At 39.8% G+C, this 23,337-nt stretch overlaps 1 protein-coding gene across 2 annotated transcripts in view; it reads right to left on the bottom strand.

The window, feature by feature from the left end:
* LOC129769657 (D-aspartate oxidase) overlaps window positions 1-23,337 on the bottom strand; it is a 40,289-nt gene that overhangs the window by 2,880 nt on the left and 14,072 nt on the right. For both annotated transcript variants that reach the window (XM_055772046.1, XM_055772045.1), the window contains exons 2-3: window positions 19,545-19,785; window positions 868-991 (exon numbers count right to left, since the gene is read on the bottom strand). In XM_055772046.1, coding sequence (XP_055628021.1) covers window positions 868-991; window positions 19,545-19,732 — 312 coding nt within the window. In that variant the 5' untranslated portion in view covers window positions 19,733-19,785. The remainder of the gene's footprint in view (window positions 1-867; window positions 992-19,544; window positions 19,786-23,337) is intronic.

Raw genomic sequence — 23,337 nt, 5'->3', positions numbered from 1 at the left:
GCCACCGTCTTCACGTTGTCGTAAGTGACCCACTTTTCATCGCCAGTCACCATCCGCTTCAGAAACGGGTCGATTTTGTTGCGATTCAGCAGCGATTGACATGCGTCGATACGGTCAAAGATGTTTTTTTGCGTCAACGTGTGTGGCACCCATACATCGAGCTTCTTTGTGAATCCAAGCTTCTTCAAATGGTTAATAACGGTTTGATGACTTATCCCCAGCTCTTGGCCGATGCTACGGCTGCTACTATGCCGGTCTTTCTCGGCTAATTCAGCGATTTTGTCGCAATTTTCGACGACAGGCCTTCCGGAGCGTGGCGCATCTTCGACGACCTCTACACCAGAACGAAAACGTTGAAACCATCGTTGTGCGGTGAAAATGGAAACTGTATCGGGTCCATAAACTGCACAAATTTTATTGGCAGCTTGAGATGCATTTTTGCCTTTGTCATAGCAGTACTGTAAAATATGTCGGATTTTATCTTTATTTTGCTCCATATTTGCGACACTATAACTCACGAACGACTTAACCAAACAAAACACTGTCAAGGACTATACTATAGCCTTTCCAACAAGCTATAGTATGACTCGATACAATGAATGCAACTAGAACTACGCGCTTACAACGACACCTCGCGGAAATACCGCAGGACTTTTTTGACAGCCTAATATATATTTGACAAAATGTAGATTGTTGTAATCGTGGTTGATTGTAAATAATCACAATAATTGTAAAAAATCTTCGAATTTCGCAAATCGGGTAGTATCGTCAATGCAGGTGGGTGATTTCGTTGAATAATTTCCTGGAGTAAGCCAACTTACCAAAATCACCTATCTAACATGTCCAATATCAAAATGAAAAACCTACCCTCACTATAGACGGATCAGTGCTGGAAAAGATGTACCCGGAAAGCTGCGCCACTCCGGCCTCTGATGATTCCTCTGTCTTTCGAATTTCATCCCAATATTGGTACGCATCAGAAATCCATTTCCTAGAATATAGATAGGTACATTTCACTGAGCAGTGTCAAGCCAAAGCATACATCAATTCTCGAACCGAGTATTGGAAAATAATTGAACAAACAGATGTTCATCTTTAGGTACAAGTAGAGTCGTCCGAAGTGACACATTTTCACCGCAAGTAATTAACCTGTTTGTCATTTGCCAATATAGCTCAGTGGGTGGCGTTGTATTTTACAGTGTCAATGGACACAACAAGTGGATTAAAATTCGTTCAATAATAAAATTGTTTCTTTATTCTTAAAGCTAGGATTATTCAAAAACGGGACGAACGGAACTCAAATGTGTCTATTTCGTTCATGATTTAACGAAGCGGAAAAGTTTTATTGATTAAAATATAGGTGATAGCCTATACGAGGTCTGTTCAAAAAGTATCGCAACTTTCGAATATGCGTGGGTGACGTATATTTGATTCTAGATTTTTTTTGTTGCATTATGTTGGTACTCATGCCTCTCACTTATGCTTTCTTATACGTGTTTTGTTTCATCTTCAGTTTTGCCTATTACCTTTCTCTAGAGAAATCCCTTCGTAGTGCTGAAGCAAAATCGGCTATGGCTATGGAAATGCTTAAGGCAGTATTCTAGTCTAGAAATTTGGAAAAAGTCAAAAAAAATTTCCTTCATATTTCTGTAGTTTAGGCATTCAAGAATATACGCTAGAAAGGACATATCGAAAATCCTATTATTTACCGAGATAGAGTCATTTTAGTGATGCGATATTTGCCCTGGCACGGCCATAATAATGAACTCCAAACGATTATTTCTCGAATCTAGTTTTTTCAAACTGGCGTACACGTTATTTCAAGTTCTACTGAACGGATTCATGTCGAATTCAAATGAATACAATCTGCATGCATCTCTCTATCGCATGAACCTCTAAAAAAAGTTTTTTTTTGAATTTTACTATTTTTTAAAAAATCGGTAAACGTATGAAAAAACGTTTTGAACCGGATTTTGTTTTTCAAAACGGTCGCCATTTTGTCAAAAAACATATTTATGACTCCGAAGGGAGTTTTCTAAATTCGATCTGGCAACAAGATACACCTCACCCGCCCAAACAACGTGTTCGATGTCGTGGTAACCTCGGCCACAAATGCAGAGATTGCTACCGGCCAGATTGAAACGAAAGAGTAACGCGTCTAACGAACAGTGATTGGACATGAGTCGGGAGAAGGTGCGAATAAAGTCCCGACTCAAGTCTAGACTTTTGAACCACGGTTTGAGGCTAACCTTAGGGATAATCGAGTGAAACCACCGGCCCAATTCATCTTCATTCCACTTGCGTTGCCAGTTAGCGATGGTATTTTTGCGGACTAAAGAATAAAATTCATTGAAGGCGATTTGACGCTGATAAATATCGCCTTCAATTGCACCTACCTTTGCTAATGAGTCAGCCCTCTCATTACCCGGAATGGAGCAATGTGAAGGGACCCAGATAAAGGTAATGACATAACAGCGTCTGGATAAAGCACTCAAAATTTCTCGTATTCTCTCAAGGAAGTACGGCGAGTGCTTTTCCGGCCTCACTGAACGGATAGCTTCGACAGAGCTAAGACTATCCGTTACAATGTAATAGTGTTCAACAGGTCGTGAGGCGACGCTGTCCAGCGCCCAATGAATTGCTGCAATCCGGAGTGAAAATTTAGCTCGATCAGCGGCTCAAAATTTCCGATCACCAATGGGTTCATAACCTTACACCGGATGAAGAACCGAAGAGATAATAAATTGAAGCGATGTTTTAGTGGGAGTAGGCCTGCCAAAACCTCGAGACTCATGGTATGCGTTGAGGGCATACATCCCAACGCGATACGGAGACAAAGATACTGAATTCGCTCGAGTTTAATTAAGTGTGTTTTGGCAGCTGATTGAAAACAGAAACTGCCATACTCCATCACTGAGAGAATAGTTGTCCGATACAACATTATAAGATCTTCGGGATGGGCTCCCCACCAGGTGCCGGTAATTGTACGGAGAAAGTTAATTCTTTGTTGGCATTTTTTACTCAGATACCTAATATGGGCCCCCCAAGTACATTTGGAGTCGAACCAGACCCCAAGATACTTGAATGACATAGCATGAGTGATCGGTTTACCCAAAAGTTGAAGCTTTGGTTTTGCTGGTCTATGCTTCCTAGAAAAAACCACCATCTCTGTTTTCTCCGTGGAGAATTCGATCCCTAGCCCAATGGCCCAGGTTGAAAAATTGTTCAAAGTATCTTGTAAGGGTCCTTGCAGGTCGGATTCGTTTGATCCTACGACAGACACCACTCCATCATCTGCAAGTTGTCTTAGGCTGCAATTTTGTGTAAGGAAATTGTCGATGTCGCTTACATAGAAGTTGTACAAAAGGGGGCTTAAACATGAGCCCTGGGGGAGGCCCATGTAAGAGACCCGACATACTGCCGAATCTCCGTGAGAAAAGTTCAAATGTTTCTCACAAAGCAAGTTATATAACATATTATTCAATAGAGGCGGCAGACCCCGAGAGTGTAATTTGTCCGACAAAACCTCTATTGAAACAGAATCGAAAGCCCCCTTTATGTCCAAGAATACTGAAGCCATTTGTTTTTTTTCGGCGTAAGCTATTTGAATTTCTGAAGAAAGCAACGCAAGACAATCATTCGTCCCCTTGCCCCTGCGGAACCCATATTGTGTATCTGAGAGTAGGCCATTCGTTTCAACCCATCGATCAAGGCGAAACAAGATGATTTTCTCCAACAATTTCCGTATACAAGACAGCATTGCTATTGGGCGGTACGAATTGAAGTCGGACGCGGGTTTTCCGGGTTTTTGAATAGCTATAACTCGTACTTGTCTCCAATCATCTGGAACAATATTATTCTCCAGAAACCGATTGAATAAATTCAACAAGCGATGTTTCGCCACATCAGGGAGGTTTTTCAGCAAGTTGAACTTAATTCTATCCGATCCCGGAGCAGAATTGTTACAAGAAAGCAGAGCAAGAGAGAATTCTACCATCGAAAACTCGGAATCAAGATCGCACCTATCTTGTGGTATATCTCGAACAATTTTTTGCACAGGAGCGGAATCAGCACAAACCTTCCGTGCAAAATTAAAAATCCATCGATGTGAATATTCTTCGCTTTCATTCGTTAAAGAGCGATTTCTCATGTTTCGAGCCACTTTCCATATTTTTTTCATTGACGTTTCTCGTGACAAACCTCCCACGAAATTTCGCCAATAAGCACGTTTTTTCGCTTTGATCAAATTTTTGAACTGATTCTCAAGGGCTAAATACATTTGAAAATTTTCAGGGGTTCCACGTTTCCGAAAAGCTTTAAATGCATTCGATTTTTCTACATAAAGCTTGGAACATTGGCTATCCCACCATGGATTGGGAGGCCTTCGGCAAATGGTGGAACCTGGGATGGATTTCGTTTGAGCGCGAACCGCGCTGTCATATATCAAACGAGAAAGGAAGTTATACTCCTCCAATGGAGGTAAGCCATCTCTGGAATTGATGGCTAGAGCAATCGCGTCCGCATATTTTTTCCAGTCAATGTGTCTTGTGAGGTCATATGCCATGTTTATAGATTCAGAAGAATTCGACCCAATGGTGATGGAAATTTTGATTGGCAAGTGATCACTACCGTTGGGGTCCTGGATTACATTCCACTTGCAATCTAACGATAGTGAATTCGAGCAAAGCGCTTGGGTTAGCAGGAGGTTTAGGTACACGTGTTGTTTCCCCAGTGTTCAAAACGGTCATATTGAAGCTGTTACAAAGGTCATAGATCAACGATGAACGATTGTCGTCGTACTGTTCCCCCCAGGCAGTTCCGTGAGAGTTGAAGTCTCCCAAGATCAATCGTGGCTCAGGAAGGAGTGAGCACATGTCAACAAGTTGCTTGCGGCTAACCGCAGCTCTCGGAGGCCAATACAAGCTGACAATACAGAGGTCTTTGCCTCTGATGTTTACATGACAAGCAACAGCTTCGATCCCTCCAATAGGTGGAAGGTCAATTCTAAAAAATGGGTGGCACTTATTAATCCCCAATAGTACCCCTCCGTATCTGTCATCACGGTCCAAGCGTATAATATTAAAATCGTGGAAAGAGAGATCATCTCGCGAAGAAAGCCAAGTTTCGGACAGAGCAAAAACATCACAATTGGAGTTATGAATTAAAAATTTGAATGTATCCAATTTAGGGATAAGACTACGACAATTCCACTGTAAAACAGTGATATCTCCGACCTCTCTATTTGAATTAGACATCAAGAGAGATAATCATTGCAAGGAGGGGCCATGTTTGCATCAATTGTTGCAAAATTGTCTTTAATACTGGAAGCATTGAGATAACAATGGTTCTGATGGAGTCGGAAACATTAAAACACGTGAAGATTTGATCCACAAGGTCAGTCAACTTTATAAATCCCGATTGGGAAGTTGAACTGGACGGAAAAACAGGGACAGTTGGGGTTTTTGATGTCCCCTCGAGTGCTGGGTTGTTCAAAGATGAACTATTCCCACGGAAGCCAGGAGGAACCAGATTTTGCTTGTCCGCTGCACTCGATTTTTTAGGCAAGCTAACAGGGGGTATCACCGGGGGGACTTGTTCTTGAATTTTGGAAGTGGTCACATTTTTGCGCCGGGGATTCCCTTTGAAAATAAGCGGTGTGCCCCCGCTAGCTGTGTCTGCTTCCATTTCATCAACTGGCAACGTAGAGAAAACATTGTGTGTGTAGATTGGTTGTTGTTGCTGCTGGGCCAGTGGAGAAGCGCCCTTTAAAATATCCGCAAATGTGCGTTTCGAGCGTTCCTTTAAAGAGCGCTTCTGTTTCTCCCAGCGACTCTTGTAAGTTTCACAAGCTGAGAGTACATGTGGAGCTCCTCCGCAATATGGACACTTATGCTCAGTCGCACTGCAGGATTCGCCCACATGTTGCTCTCCGCAAGTGGCACAGCGCTCCTTGTTGGCACAATAAGCTGAAGTGTGGCCAACTGACTTGCATTTTTGGCAAGTCATGGGCTTTGGCACGACGTAGTCAGGGAGGGCGGAACCAGCAAAAGTTACTCGAAACGAGTCGGACGGCGTGAATTTAGTTTCTCCCCCTTCTTGGGAGACTTTCCCTAGTTGGCGGCAGTCCAAGATTTTAACACTCACCAAAGGGAGTTTTTTAAATTTTCCAAATCCTTCTTTTATCATTTTACACGTCAGACCCGTTTCAGTTACCACCCCCGAGATTTCTACGTCATGGGACGGCACGTAGACACGATACTCTAGGGTGAACCTCTGGTCGATCACAATACCGTTTGCATGTTTCCGGTCACTCACGATAACACGCAGTTTGTTCGGTCTAACTTTTAAAATTTCGATCACGGAGGAGTAGTATCTTGTCAGATCTTTCGTGATCTGAATAACATTCAGTGCTTTTCCGTTTGGTTTGGGCCGGAAGAAAACAACCCAGGGACCAGTTCCAGGTGCATCTTCTGGATAAACCTTGACACGGGGAGAGGATACAACAGAAGAGGAAGACGAGGACGAGGTTGGAACTGGCTCGGAAATATCAGAAGAAGGAAATGAAATCGATGGTGGGAGAGGAGTGGGAGTTTTGGGGAGTTCAGGGAGGAGGGAGGAAGCAATTTTTTTCGAGGGGGGCTTGGTAGGATGAGCAGATTCGTCCCCAGACAAACTACATTCTGTAGGAGGGACTCGTTTATGTTTTTTCCAATTTACTTTTTTTGAATTGGTTTCAGAGTCGGAGGTCTCCATTTCTGGAGATCCCTCATCATTCTCCATTATAATCAATGTTCTAACTAATTTTATAATCTTATATTTATATTTATTTTATATGTACCTCGTTGCACCAAATCGAACGGCAGACCACGTTGATACAGACGAGATGGTGTATCGGCCAATAATGCGATGAATCGGTATACCTCGGTGATAATACGGCAATGCAAGAAAAACAATGCCGATAATCCGACACCAGCAAAAGGCCACAGCGTCCGCTGTAGCAGCCTTTGTTCTCCGCTGATTGTGGCACTGGTATTCCGCTTCTCCACAGCACGGATCACACGCGACATTCACAAACCCGCTTGGGTGAAAACAAAAGCACTCCACCAGTCACGAAGCCAATAACGGTATTGTTGTAACGGTACAATAGACGCAAACAACTCTACGTCTGGATGCCTCGGCAGCTGGTTAACGAAAGATATTTTTGACTTGTCCGACGTTCAAGCGATAGCGACATTTTCACTGATTTAGAATCTGTCCGATTTTTTTTTTCAGATAACCAGAAGGGCTGCAATCGTGTACGCCATGGCACAACTTTTGACGTAGGATTACGTCTTTCGGAAACATATTGAGGTACAAATTGAAAATCGAAAACCGAGCACATTGTGAAAATTGTCCAATTTCAAACGCTTATTGCTCAGCCATTTCATGAAGGATTGATGAAATTTTTGCGTCAATCGATTTCAGTACTCCATAACAATTTCTTATATTGAGGAAAATGATATATATAATGAAACTAACTATCGAACAATTGAAAAATCTTAACCCCTATCCTAACTGAGATACCCACTTCTGATTGGTTGAAATTGATGCGGCGGTTCCCTAACAGAGATATCAAAACCAAGCTACCTGGGGGAAATCGGCATCGCAAATACATGAAAGTAAGGGGAACTTTTGCTCCTACCGAAATGTATTCCCTAACAGAGATATAAAAACCAAGCTGCCTGGGAGAAATCGGCATTTGAAATACATGAAAGTAGAGGGAGCTTATATTCCTACCGAAATGTGTTCTATAACAGAAACATCAAAACCAAGATGCCCAGGGGAAATCGACATTGTAAATATGTGGAAGTCGGGGGCATTTTCATATCGCAAATAAGGTGAGTGATACGATTAATTCTAGGAAATAAAATTTAAATTTGGAACTTTAATGTTGGTTGCTTCGAGAAATTTCAAATCAATGACCAATCGTGTATTGTGAAAAATTTAGCACAAGTGTAAGTGTAAAATTTTATATAGTAGCAATTGTGTTAAAAATGACGTGATGTATGAAACGATTAATTTCATTTTTCATGAATAAAAACCAAGGTGTGTTCCCGCTCGAGAACGAGTCGTTCGGTTTAAGCTGTCTGTTTTGTTGTGTTCATTTTCCTCCAAGGAAAGTTTATGCGGCGAGAAAAATTGGAAAAGTGAAGAAATATTAAAAAAAGTGATTGCTCTACATATAGTATTAGGTGTTGTTAGTCCAATTAAAATTCCCATTGGGTTTAATAAACACTCAGAAAGTAAAAATTATTAAAGAAAATTACCTTTTCCATTTCAAATATGTTTTCTCTATATCAAAGTAACACGTTTTTACTGATGAGAAAAATTGATAATTGTGTTCGGTATTGGTAATTATCTTATATTACATTAGTGAGTTTTTTTCTTTATTTCATCCCTACATAACACAGGAGGCATCGCGTCTAGGATCACAGAGGACGGTTATGTCATCATCACTCGGTAAACATTGGTGAAGTGAACAAACAATACCCAACAACCAAACAAAATCATTATCAAATGTTAAGCTATATGTAATTCTTCAAACACATCCAAAATCAACAGATATCCTAACGGAATCCTACGTCAACTATGCGGTCATGTCTCGGACACAACCCTCCAGTGGCTTTTCTTTAATCTCCTCACTTCATCAGCTTGTAACTATTCTTATTGTGAATATTTTTTTCAGTTCAATTTTTGTTTATTGTTAAAAAATAGATGAACATATATGATAACATGAATAATGATATAATGGATCGTAAAAATATTCTTTGTTTATTTTTACGGAGCTCGAAAAATCGTCCGAAATTCGTGTCTCTAGACTACAATACTCCCTTAATAGACAAATTTTCATAAATTTAGAGACCAATACTAATATATACTACAGTAGAATACACATACCAAATCAGTACAACACGGTTTCAACTATTACAGCACCTAATCGGATTCACTTTCCCATTACCAACCGACTAAAAAAACTTAAGGAATGTTCTACCATAAAAGTTTAAAAATGAAGGTTGCCATGCATTGTGCGGCGTTACTGAACTGAAACCCCGTAACATGCAGAGCATCCTGCCGAGAGAAACATGCTTTGCTATATGCTATATGTGTACCCGTACTCGTATACTATCTATTGTAACGGAATTACACCGGGGAACGGGGAACAAATTTATGCTTACCGCCCCTGTACCTATACTCTTACGAATATAGTGCTGGAAGCCAACCTGCAAACCATCAATTTTCTTGTTTTTCCATTTTCCTATTTTTCCATGGTTGCATGGTGATTAGTGACAGCAATCTTCTCTATATCTGTCCATGGAGAGGACAATGGAAGAAGGTAATTTTGCATCTGTGGTTAGAAACGGAGAATTCCACGAGAAATATCGCAAACATAGGGAATCGTTGAGAAGAGCTTCGATAGTTATTTTTTCTAGGAAACTTGTTTCCAAGAACAGTTAAATGCAGTTTGTGCAGTTCAATTTACTGTTTCTCGAATTAATCAATCAAATATTTCACAAAAAGAAATGTTTTTCAATGTTTTTAACTAGAATCAAAATTTTTTTTCTGTGCAGGTGAAACGGTCATATAGTGGAGGCAAAACGGACAGGTGATGTAATACGCAAAGCGTAGAAAATTTACCACTCACCAGATGAATAATTGCACGTTGTTTGGTCGTGCGAGGTGTATCTTGTCGCCAGATCGAATTTAGAAAACTCCCTTCGGGCCCGAGGTAGACAGCCCAATGTGCCTGTGAGAAATGTGTTGGCTCGGTTAGGCCTTGATTGCATGCCCCAAATATATGTTTTCCTTATAGCTATCAATCTTCGTGTGCAATGTCACTCTTGCTTCCCTTGCGAGTAATTCGTCCCCTTGCTATAAACAGTATATTAAGTTAAAATGTAAATACACAATAGATATACGAATAGATTTGAGAATTGAGTGTTCATCAACATTGTTACAATTTCCTTATACCCTACCCTAAAAAATATGTCACCCTTCTAAACTCCAGTAGACCGCGAGTAATCGGTTTTCCACCTCACTAACCATAGATGTAAGAAAATTGTTTATATAAATATATAATTTTCAAATTATATTTGAGAATTCGGCTCCTTTAAACATATGTAACCGAGCCTGTAAAAATAAACGAATTAAAAAAAAAGATGAATAATTATATTTTCTTGCTCTCATCGATTGTTTGTCGAGCAACTGAAATGTAAACAAATAGAGATAAAAAAAAGGATGCACTTGCATTCACTCGCGAGTTGAATGCACTTCCCATTACTAACATTCCCATCGCTGCACGAGATCGAAACAGCCAGCCGGTGTATGAAATCCAACAAAACAAAGCTCCCGGGGTCGATCGCATATCAGCAGAGATGCTCAAAGTTGACCCCATGCTATCCGCTCGAATGATGCATCAACTATTCTCGAATATCTGGGACACCGCGATATTTCCGGCCGACTGGATGCAGGGCGTCTTAGTGAAGGTCCCCAAGAAGGGGGATCCGACTGTGTGCGATAATAGGCGAGGCATAATGATACTGTGTATTGTTCTGAAAGTCCTGTGCAAAGTTATCCTAGAACGGATACAGGAGAAGATCGACGCGACTCTTGTGTGGACCATATTGTCACGCTTCGCATCATCCTGGAGCAGGTCAACGAATTCCAAGAGTCCCTACATTTGGTTTTCATTGACTACGAAAAAGCTTTTGATCGACTCAATCACGTAAATCTGTGGTGCGCCTTGAGACGCAAAGGAGTCCCAGATAAAATCGTCAACCTCATCGAAGGGTACGAGGCTTTCACGTGCAGAGTCCAGCCTTGTCCGACTCGATCCGGGTAGTTGCCGGTGTGAGGCAAGGATGTTTACTATTACCGCTACTGTTCCTCATCGTAAATGATCTCGTCAATTGGGTGCAATTGACCACGTACCGAACAGTTGGCAGCTTTGGCAGCCTGGTACTATGGAGCAACGGCGCCACGATATGCAGAGTAAGCTGAATGACCTTGCCGAACGCTCTTCTGAGGCAGGTATCAAAATCAACGTCAACAAGACCAAATCCTTGGATGTAAACGTGGACAATCACCCAACTTCAAAGTAGCGGAGTAAGCACTGGACAACGTAGAAAGCTTTCAATGTCTTGGCAGCCAGATAGCGTCGGATGGTGATACCAAGATCGATATAGGTGCACGGATCAAGAAGGTGAGGGCTGCTTTTGCGAGTTTACGAAATGTGTGGAAATCTAACTAGATAAGTTTTCGCACCAAAATCCGAATCTTCAACTCGAATCTTGGAATCTGTGCTGTTGTACGTCAGCAAGACGTGGTATGTATAAGCGGAGAACACCCAGAAGTTGCAGGTCTTCGTCAACCGATGCCTGCGGTACATAATTCGTGCCTGGTGGCTTCACAACTGGATCTCGAACATCGAGCTCTATCGTTGGTGCCACCAGAAGCCAATATCAACTGAGATCCGAGAACGCAAGTGGAAGTGGGTCGGCCACACTCTACGAAGGAGCGGACACGAAATCTGCAAACAAGCGCTGGATTGGAATCCTGCAGGACATCGCAGCAGAGGCAGAGCCAGGGGCTCGTGGCGACGTAGCCTCAACAAGGATATCAAGGAAGTCGACGCAAATCTGACCCGGGTCCGGATTAAGGCTAAAGCGAGCAGCCGCCCAGCATTGATTCAAGGGGCATGATTCTCGAATACACTTCACGGTGGAAACGAAATAAACGGCACGCCATTGAACTACGTTTTACGAGTTAGTGAAGTGTCAAAGATAATAATGAATTATCAGGCAGAATGAGCACCTTCAAATAAAAAATCATTAATGAAAATTAACTTCTTCGTATCAAACCGGTATTCAATGTGAGTGGAAAACTTTGTTTTCTTCATGTGATATAATAATCTCGTATCCAGATGTTGACACCGTACCGTTGTCATTGCGGATACGTTTCATTCTGTTTCCACCGTGAAGTGTATTCACTAACTCGTAAAACGTAGTCAATGGCGTGCCGTTTATTTCGTTTCCACCGTGAAGTGTATTCGAGAATCAGGCTCAGAATATCCTAGAACAATAAATCAGAAGTAAAACAAAATCTATGATGTTGATAACTACGGATTCCAGGTCCCCATAATCTAATAGCGATGCAATGCAACATACCGATGCGCATACGAACAGATTACTACATAACGTGCGTACCATTAATCGGTTTATTTCCGATTTACAACCTTTTTTCAAGTCCTGAATGCTTTTGCATTCCCCCTCTTATTGACAGTGGCCCAAACCCGAGTCAGTGGGTTATTTATTGAAACGTATGACGATGGAGACACCAATCAATGAATATAAATAACCACATAGACTTTCCTGTACATAGAAACGAACGGATCGGAAAGTAAAAGCAACCCCTATTTATGGGAATGATTGACGTTACACAATGGTGAACAAAGCTTCGATATATTATGATTCTGATTGAATCGCATTGATGAGTTCTTCTTCTTCTTCTTCTTCAATGGCACTAACGTTCCTAGAGGAACTTCGCCGTCTCAAAATGACTTGCGTCATTTTTATTAGTACTTAGTTGAGATTTCTATGCCAAATAACACGCCTTGAATGCATTCTGAGTGGCAAGCTCTAGAATACGCGTGATCACAGTGCAAGTCGGAGGAAATTTCTTTGACGAAAAATTCCCCCGACCAGAACGGGAATCGAACCCGAACACCCGGCATGTTAGTTATGACGCTAACCACTCGGCCACGGGAGCACATTGACGAGTTCAATACCTTCTAATTTCCTACTTAGGAACAGCTACTCGTGTGCTTTTAGGCGGACAAAAATAATTCTCGCACAAACAGTCTATCGCAAAATGAGGTATACACCTCATGCGGCTTTGTTATTTTTGAGTTTTTCGGGGTTAAAAAGTAAATAATTAAATGCGATCCATTTTACCCTCATGTAGTGATAAGAAAAAAAATTAAAATTGTCATATTTCTACTTCATATTTCATATACAAACAAAAAAATCTCCAATTAAGAGGTGGCAAAATTGAGTGTACAGTTTAAGTTTTTCTTAAAAAAGAAAATTAAAATCAGTTCAAAAATCAATACCCTAGTATCTGGTATGGTCCCCCTTTGCCGTCCAACACTTTCTGTAAGCTCCGTGTCGAGATTTCTGAACACCGTAGACGGACGTGCGTCCCAGATTTCCGTCATCGTCGTTTTGAGTTCCGCTTTCTCCCCTGGATTTTTTATTCTTCAGATGGTTCTCGATTTCCCACCATAGATACTCAATAGTGTTGAAGTCCGGTGATTGCGGAGGTGTTTTGAGTTGATTGGAACATTATAGACCCAGGGAGACCCAATTTCAGAACGGGAGACTGCAGGTTACATTTCAGGAAGTTTAATTAAGCCCTTTTGTCCATCGCCGAATCGATAAACTCCATGGTTCCAGATCCAGAGGCCGCCAATGTACCATACATCATCTGACTACCGCAGCCGTGTTTTTCTGTGGGAACCAAATGCTGAACCTGGAGCACCGATACTGGTTTCCTCCACACCATCTGTCTTCAATCCGATTCAAAGAGAATGGTTTTCGGCTCATCCGTATAAAAGACCTTGTTTCAGAACTCCTTAGGTCTGTTTACACATGCATTAGCAAGCTATAATCGTTTTTTTCATATTCACCTTTGAGATGAAATAATTTTCACGTCCAATACGACCTCTCAGATTGTTCCTGTATGCTGCTCTCCGGACAGTATCTGCGCTGACAGGTCTTCCAATGATGCCGGCCATTTCGGTAGTAAATTTAGAAATGTTTGTTGTAGGGTTCTTTCGCAATATTCGCATAATTACACGTTCATCATCAGAAGACAGGATACGTTTGTGTCTTTTACCTGGGAGATTTTCCATGGTTCCTTCGTATTTCCGCTTGTTTGTGATTTTATTTACTGGAAAGTGAGTTCTTCCGACTATATCTGCTATTTCCTGCAATATATATCCACGATAATTCATATTTATTATCATTGTACGTGTAACAATATCTATTTCTTTTCTCTAACTTTCCATTTTGATAAAAAAAAAAAAGCAAATATCAATAAAAACCAAAAACCAACACTGCCCAAGCAATGGCTACGTGTTGACACCAATCACTGATGAAAAAAGTACGCTGATTCGAAAAGAAACTTACTTACGAGACTAATTTGTTCGGAGAAATTTAAGGTGTACAAGGTGTTAAGGTGTTAAGGTGTACAAATCACCTCGGATCTGGGTGGGTCGTCGACATCTGTGATTGCAACGAAAGGTTGCCCACAAGGAGGGGTTCGATCACCTCTTCTTTGGTCATTAGTGGTTGACGATCTGATTAGTTTGGGGGCGAATGGTTTCGAAACCGTGGGTTTAACTGACGATCTAGTCATAACGGTACATGGCAAGTTCGACGATGTGATATCGAGCTGGATGCAGATGGCCTTAAACCTTACCCAATCATGATGTATCAAAGAAGGTCTGAGCATAAATCCCCCAAAAACAACAATTGTTCCTTTCACCAAAAAGAAGAAACTGCATCTGCAGACTCTGAATCTTGGAGGAGAGGAAATAAACTTCAGCGTTTCAGTGAAATATCTAAGCGTAATACTAGACGCTAAACTAAACTGGAACACACACTTAGATGTAATTACCCAACATTGCCCTATGGGCATGTTCTAAAATAATAGGCAGAACATGGGGCCTTAAACCAAAAACGGTTATGTGGGTCTACACAGCAATTGGGCGGCCTAGGATAACCTATGCCTCACTAGTATGGTGGTCAAAGACTAAGGAGACTGTAGCTACAAAAAAGCTAAACAAACTCCAACGACTGGCATGCGTTGCTGTAACAGGAGCAATGCAAAACACAACCTCAAAGGCATTGGAGGCTATCCTTCACCTGTTACCTTTGGGTCAACATGTTCAGCTGGAGGCTAATAGAAGCGCTCTAAAGCTAAAAAGATATAAAAAAAATATTAGACGGGGACAAAACTGGTAACTTGAGCATCCTGAATCTTTTACTCGTTGGACCAACCTCAGAGATGAACAGTGATTGGATGGAACCTAGGACCAATTATGACATTCCATACAGAGTGATCGAACTTTCTCGTTCAGTGTGGGATGAGGGTGGTCCCAATGTTCGTAATGGTTCAATCAGAACAGGTGCTGGAGTGTATGGGCCCAGAATAAAAAATTCTGTAGCTATGGGGAACTGGCCAACAGTTTTCCAGGCAAAAGTAGCTGTAATAATAGAATGTATAAATGTCCGTCTTAAAAGAAATTATAGACATGCTAACATTTGCATCTTCACTGACAGTCAAGCGGCACTTAAAGCCCTCAATGCTTTCAAGTGCTATTCAAAAATTGTCTGGGAATGCATTTGCCTTTTACAGCAACTATGTCTGATAAATTCCGTACAACTGTACTGGATTCCTGGTCATTGTGGTATAGAGGGAAATGAACAAGGAGATCAACTCGCAAGACGCGGCTCAAGCTCACCCTTCACTGGTCCAGAACCATTCTGTGGAATTTCTGAATGTGTGTCGAAGAGTGAGCTGAAGAAATGGGAAGATCGAGAAGTAACAGCCATCTGGATGGCTGTACAACTTAACCAGACAAAAAATTTATCACGCCGAGCATTAAAATTACTCAACAATTGCTGAGTCTTAATAAGAAAGACTTCAGCACATTCACTGGTCTTATAACAGGACACTGTCCGAGTAAATACCATCTCAAAAACATAGGTTTAGTGCAAGATGATATTTGTCGCTTTTGTAATGCCGAAAGCGAAACCTCGGAACATTTGCTCTGCAAATGCGGAGCACTAACAAGACGCAGACTTCAACACCTTGATAAGGCCACTCTGGAACCCAAGGAAGTTTGGTCTGTGTCGCCGATCAGGACTATAAATTTCATCAAACAGATTATTCCTGATTGGCACATATCTCGCTATAGCTTTCAGTCTACTTCTTCATCAATGAGCAGTAGATAAGCTTGAAGCGAAGTATAAAAAGTCACAGGAGAGTTGTGTCTGAGACACGACCGCATAGTTGACGTAGGATTCCGTTAAGCTATCTGTTGATTTGGATATGTTTGTTATTTATTTGGTGGCCCTGAAAAGGGCCGTTTTGCTTGGTTGTTGGGTATTGTTTGTTCACTCCACCAGTGTTTACCGAGTGATGATGACAGAAGGACGGTAAACCGTCGTTGGATGGTGCGTATCAGATAAAAGATACCGTTTTGTCTCATATTCCGAACACTTAAGCTTTGCTGGCCATTAAACAGTGTCTCATTACCCAAAATGGTACTCTTTCGCGAATTTAGTTTGATTTTTGGATACAATAGAGCCTTCTTTTTCATTTGACTGCAATAAAATTGATTCACAAATGCATATTTATGGTGAAAAACTGGAAATATGTTTAATCACTTCTGTCTCAAATTCCGAACGCCATTTTTGTCACTGACTCATATTCCGAACACTTTTGTCTCAAATTCCGAACAGCAAACATGCAATTTAAAAAAAAACATAACTTTTAAACTACTGAACCGATTCATATGATCGATATATCAAATTAAAGTCAATTAGCTTGTCTTTTTTCGGAAAAATATTATGCTCGCAAAAAATTGGGTTTTGCTTTTGTAATTATTGATTGTATTTGTTTCTTATAGTTCACATAGTTTCGGGACCAAGGGCGCTATATCGGTATCGATACCTGTAAATGATGTTAAAATGAAGTCTATAACCCAAAAAATGTCAGGGTTTTGAATATTAAATTATTTATGACATTAAAGTTCAGTAAATTCACATTCAAAAATGAAGTGTTCGCAATTTGAATCATGCGTGGAAATTTTAATCATATTCCGAACACTAAGTTTAATGAAGGTTGAAATATCATAAAATATTATTTTATTTCATCCATTTATTGTAGAAACACGGGAACACACCTTGGTTTTTATTTATGGAAATTGAAATAAATCGTTTCATATATCAAGTCATTTTTAACACAACTGCTACCATACACAATTTTACACTTACACTTGTGCTAAATTTTTCACAATACACAATCGGTCATTGATATGAAATTTCAGATAGCTACCAACATTAAAGTTCCAAATTTAATTTTATTTGCTAGAATTAATCGTCTCACTCACCTTACCTGCAATACAAAAATGCCCCCGACTTGCAAATATTTGCAATGATTCTTCTTCTTTTTTTACGGAGACTTTAACACCCCTATTCTGTACTTCGAACGATTCGAAATATATCGAACGACTTGATAGTATTCCATTCTGTATTACGTTCGAGTTGTTTTTGCATTTCGTTCGATCTGTTTCTCTTCGAACGGCAGCAGGATTTTATCGAGGCACTCTTCTCGATAGATTTGTTGGTTGATTGCCAGACCGCTCGGCTTAAACCAAGGCTTTGAAATGCCCCGATCGGAAATGGCGATGTACAACATAACCTTTTTTTCAAACTTGTGCTTGAACTTCTATTTCACTTCAGGCGATGTGGATGACTTGTCGCTGGAGTAGTAATTATCATTTCCTGGAATGTGCGTTTTGGACAGCGGAAAATAGCTTTCGTCGTCCAGAACGAAAGACGTCCCGCGGTATTTTTTGAGCATCCACCGACACTGTGATTTAACCGTCTCAATCTGCTCCTCCGTGTACTCCGGCGACCTCGTCTTCTTCCTGCAAAAGATTCCTTCCATCTTGAGGGTCCGATGGATCAATACGTGGGAGCAGCCATATTTCCGACCGGCGTCACGCAGCCTGATTGCGTCCTTGTTGTCAAACAGCTTCTTTAACGATGTCTACCTCTGCTTCGTCATTATCGTCACCGAACGACCACTTCCGACCTTCCGTTCTACTTCCAGGGAACCCAGGATACGATATACCGTACTGACAGGTACATTTTCTTCCTTAAAATGTGCCACCGTGAACTTTTTTCCTTGCTGGAAATGCGTTTCATACAACCGTACAATGCGTTTGCGGAGTACATGCTGTTTCGACGCCATCTTTGCTTTGACTAAATTCAAACTAGCAAAACCAAACACGCCTACTGTTACTAGGGAGCCCAAAGAGCAATTTTCTTGGAGAAAGAAAATTTTACGCTCTTTATTTGAGTTACTGAAAGGTATTGAAAAAAATCTCATTTTTTATTTAACACCCGTTATTTCCGTTAGGATAGGGGTTGAGACTTTTCAATTGTTAGATAGAAATTAGATTGACGCAAAAATTTCATCAATCCATCATGAAATGACTGAGCAACAAGCGTTCGAAATTGGATAATTTTCACGATGTGCTCGATTTTCGATTTTCAATTTGTACCCCAATATGTTCCCGAAAGACGTAATCCTACGTCAAAATGGGGCATACCACAATAGTTCAAAATAATGGACGCAGTGGTTCACACCCCTACAAGGGGAAAAAAAGGTGTACACTCAATTTTGCGATGCCTAGAATAGAGATTTTTTTCTATTTTTAGGAATAAACAATTAGCAGCTTCTCGGCAATTAGCTTTTCTCGGAAATTTATTGCACGTATAGTTAGTTAAATGTGTGAGTAATAAATATGCATCATGAGAATCAATGTATTCAAAATATTTCATACCAAATAAATGGAAAGTATCGTCAAGTAGCATTTGTACACTCAATTTTGCGTTAGACTGTATAATAATAGTTAAAAAAATGAAGTTGCTACTTTCAAATTATGTCATGTATCGTATAAAAATAACAAGAGTGACAAACAGAAGCGTTTCAAAATTGCGAAGCAATCAACACTGGCCCTGCTTGGTAATCCATTCTCCAAATGACCGACTATCTATTAACAAACCACCTTCGCCACGAATGTATGCAAAGTGTTTTCTTCCGTTACACCCGGAAATACAATCTGGACAGCGGCGGGGTATTCTGTCGTCGCACATATTTCATTGGGTATTTATCATCTGTAAACATAGCCAAATGAAAATAGAATTAACTCCACTACAAATAGAAAAACAAAACTAATCGTTAATGCCACTCAGGTGGGAAACGGCTTGGAATCGGACAGGTGCCTTTGAATGAACCTTGTACCACATAGTGTAAAGTTAGAAATAAGAACGAAAAGTACGTAATTGTTATCATGGTTATAGAAATGTTGTATATTGACTTAAAAACAGAAAAGTGATTGAAAAATTACTAAAATATATATATATATTTTTTTTATCAAAATCAATTCAATTTCGAAAGATTTTTGTATGTCCAAAACTAAAAACTTGACAACCATAACAAAAGTCAATCGATGTTTGAAACCCATGCTTGAAACACATTAAGTAGCAATGTCGGAAGAATAACATGACCCAACGCAGTGCAAAGCCCCAATTTATATACATCCATCGGGATGTCCACAAGGATCGTGTAATGAGCAACTGAAAGCGACGTTGATTCAGTCAGGAATGCATGACAATATATGCACTGTGCGACACCATGCTTGGGTTTACCTGGTCATTTCCTCTGTTGGGCCGGAAAAGCTTGTGCCGGGTCTGAATAGACCGGCCGCCACGTCACTGCAAGTGTCCTGCTCGAAACGGTCGGCTACGATGGTGACGGCTGCGTTTCGAAACTCACGCTGCAGCTGCAGGGCCGTGGTCAAGCCGACCACTCCTGCCCCAATCACGCACAGATTCATTTGCAGTGTGCCTTTGGTAATCGATTGCGAAGCTTAGGGATGAGCCAAAAATACTGAAAGAGGAATAAATAAAATTTAAATTTATGAATAGCCTATTTTGTGATTTCATTGTTCCATCGTTTAGGTTTTGAAACGAATCATAATCAAATCCAGTATCTCAAAATAATATTATGAAATATCAAGTGCTAAAATATTCGGTAATCCTAATCAAATCACGACTTCTACGATCACTACGGATATCACAAAGTTGCGTAAAACTACGAATTTTCACGAATTTTTCCGACTTGTTCTGCTATTGATTTCATGCGCAAAAAGTTATAAGACGTAGAAAACGAACATCCCTACTCAGGAAGTAATCTCGCGCAAAACGGACACAGTAGTGGACATCGTCCACGAAACCATCCCATCTCATTTGGGAAGGTGTGCACCCTTTTAGCTTGAGGTCGTTTGCTTTCTGCGCTGATCACCATTCGCGCGAGGTTTCGCGAGAACGCGTTCAGTGAAAAATGAACGACGTTTATTGAAAACGTTTCGTTTCGTCATTTGTGAGGAAATGAAGGAAAGCTAACTGTTAGAGCTGTTTCTCTTCCCGTTTATAATCATAGCCGACAGGGAGGTTGATGATTATGACGTAACCGTAACCCGAGGAACGCGTCGCGCACAGGCTGTCTGGTGATAAATTAATTAAGAGAAAGTTCAAGTGTGTATGCCAACCTTGTAGAATATATAAATATGTGAGGAGCATATGTGTACACTCGTGTAGTTCTTGGCAGCGATACGGTTTCTACAGACCATCGTACAGAACACTGAGAACTCTATTTTTATTTGGAATGTTGAATGATACGCATAATAACACTCTACCGTTCGGCGTTAGTTAGTTTATGACAAACAATTCGTTTTTGCTTTCCAAAACATTTGCTGTATATGTTTGGAACAAATCATTGAAGAAAAATCAAATATAGCAACGATATATTCGCAATGAGCATCTCGACTATGTGGTGTCTTTTAAGTCAATAAGTGAGGTTGTACATAATTTGGTTTGCGGGAATAAAATTAACATTTGAAATTCAAAATGACTACTTTACTATAGACAATGTCTAATTAGAGAGTAATTGGTATGTTGACGACTTATCAGTTATATTTTGTGCCATCAAAAGGAGTTTCAAGATAACATGCTAAGCTAAAAATAAATTTGCTAATGAATATCCCAATCAACAACATGTAAATTGGGTTGGGGAATAAGTTCAGAGCGTAGTTTTTATTTAAACAAAAAACAATAATGATATCAATAAGTTAATTAATTCTATATGCTTTTAAATCCTGACGGTCAAAAGTTGGCGATTAAATTTCTCATTGAAGGAGTTGCATAAGGGTATGTTAGAAGACTTAGTATGGAGTATGGAGTGTGGAGCAAAGATTTTCGACCCGGAAAACCGCAAAACTCTTCGGTATACAGCACGGGGTAGATTATATGACCCGTTTGTATGTACGTGGGTAACTTTGGAACTTTGTCTGTAGCGCAGTCCCACATTAATAGAATTTTAACCCTCTTCCTGTTGACCGATTGATCTGAATTTTGGAACACACCTTTATCTCTGCAGTCATTATAAAACTGCGTATTTCATTATCTTGAAAATCCAAAATGGCGGCTGCTATAAAATGGCGGATTTCATATTTTCTCTAAACCCCAACAATATGGGTATCAAACGAAAGGGCTTGACTAGTAGAACACAGTTATTTATGTAAAATTCAAATCCCAAATGGCCGCCAACACAAAATGGCGCCATATACATTTTTTTCCAAAACCTTATCAATGGGTATCAAATGAAAGAGATTGAGTAGTAGAACACAGTTGTTCATGAAAAACGCAAATCCAAAATGGCCATCACCACAAAATGTTTTGAAAAAAAATTTTTTTTTTACAAAACTGCATCAATATGTGGTACAACTGGTACAAATTCGGTACCCCATTTTATTTTTTTGGACTTAGCTCTTGGCCAATGCTCGGAATTTCTTCATATTACGTCAGCTTATGAAGGGATCTATTGCGGACATTTCCCCGCAAATCGATTTCAAAAATCTTGATTTGGCTCGGAGCTTTGAGCATAGAAGTAAAACAACTCAAATTCGAATACCCGAGATGCCTGGGTATAAATTTGGCACCCCATTTTTTTATTTTTTCAAATTAAAAGAATCGTCCTGAAATCACTGAAAAATGTATTTTGTGACATTTTCATACTAAATAGAAGTGAAGTACACTATCTTACGTAAATTAATTGAACTTTGACGAAAAAGCATGCAATTTTACAAAACAAAGAGGAACAAAAAAACGATTTTTTCAAGAAATAGTGAACAAATTTCATCTCGATTTATTTTTAACTAAAAAAGTAAAACGAATCAAAAGCCTTTACAAAAGTTGCAAGCGTAGTAATCAGTCAAATTACCCGCATACCGAATTTTCACTTTGGAATGAAATCTATGAAATTTGTGATTAAAATCTCGATACACTTACTCGAATTCGTTGAAGAACATCACATTTGTACCAGTTCCTCTATCAAATGAAGGGGTTGACTACTTGAACACAAATTCAAAATGAGCCACGTCAGATTTCCATTTTCTACAGTTAGATGTCCCTCGATTTCATTTTAGTCTCATCAATGCCCTAGATTAATGAAGAAAGGGGTGTGGTAACTACTAACTGCAACTTGCCTTATTATTTTCTAGCTTTTAGTACATAATCTGTATTATTATTATGTTTAATCACAATGAAACCGTTGAACTTAAAAAGTGTTTTTTACTCATTAATTTTTTTAGTTCTTAGTACATTATCTCGATAATTAGTATATTTCTCTACAATAAAACCGTTCAACAATTTCTTTAAAATTTTAGGTTTGCATTTTTCATAAATAACCGTGTTCTACTAGTCGATATCTTCCGTTTGATACCCATATTGATGGGGTTTGAGAAAATATGTAGTCCACCATTTTGTAACGGCTGCCATCTTGTATTAACATTTTCCATCAATAACTATGTTCTACTAGCCAAGCCCTTTCGTTTGATACCCATATTGATGGGGTTCTGAGGGAATATGTAATCCGCCATTTTATAGCGGCTGCCATCTTGGATTTACATTTTTCATCAATAATTGTATTCTAATTGGATTTTGAAAAAATATATGGCACCATCTTGTAGTGGTCATCTTTTAAAAATACAATAAATAATTGAATTAATAAAAAAAAATGTACCAAACGTGTTTCCATTTAGTTCCGCTACTTATGACGCGCCCGATAATAAGTTCTACAAGAATTAATAAATAATTTCTCTTAAAGAATTGCAAAGAAAACAAGTGTCCGGATTTAAAAGCAGAAGTGTCCGGATTTCAAAGCATGATTAAAAAAGTGTCCGGATTTAAGATCACGACACGATGAAAAAAATTTTGAACAAATATAACATGATTTTGTGGAATTCTGTGATTCATAACTTAGATGAAGGCCTTCTAATTCTATAGGAACGCTAATTTTTCATGCTTCTTCTTCTTCTTCAATGGCACTAACGTTCCTAGAGGAACTTCGCCGTCTCAACGTAGTATTACTTGCGTCATTTTT

The sequence above is a fragment of the Toxorhynchites rutilus genome, chromosome 2 (assembly GCF_029784135.1).
Source record: "Toxorhynchites rutilus septentrionalis strain SRP chromosome 2, ASM2978413v1, whole genome shotgun sequence".
Lineage (NCBI taxonomy): Eukaryota > Metazoa > Arthropoda > Insecta > Diptera > Culicidae > Toxorhynchites > Toxorhynchites rutilus.
Note: the sequence above shows the minus strand (reverse complement) of the source record. Positions and strands in the feature narration are given on the sequence as shown.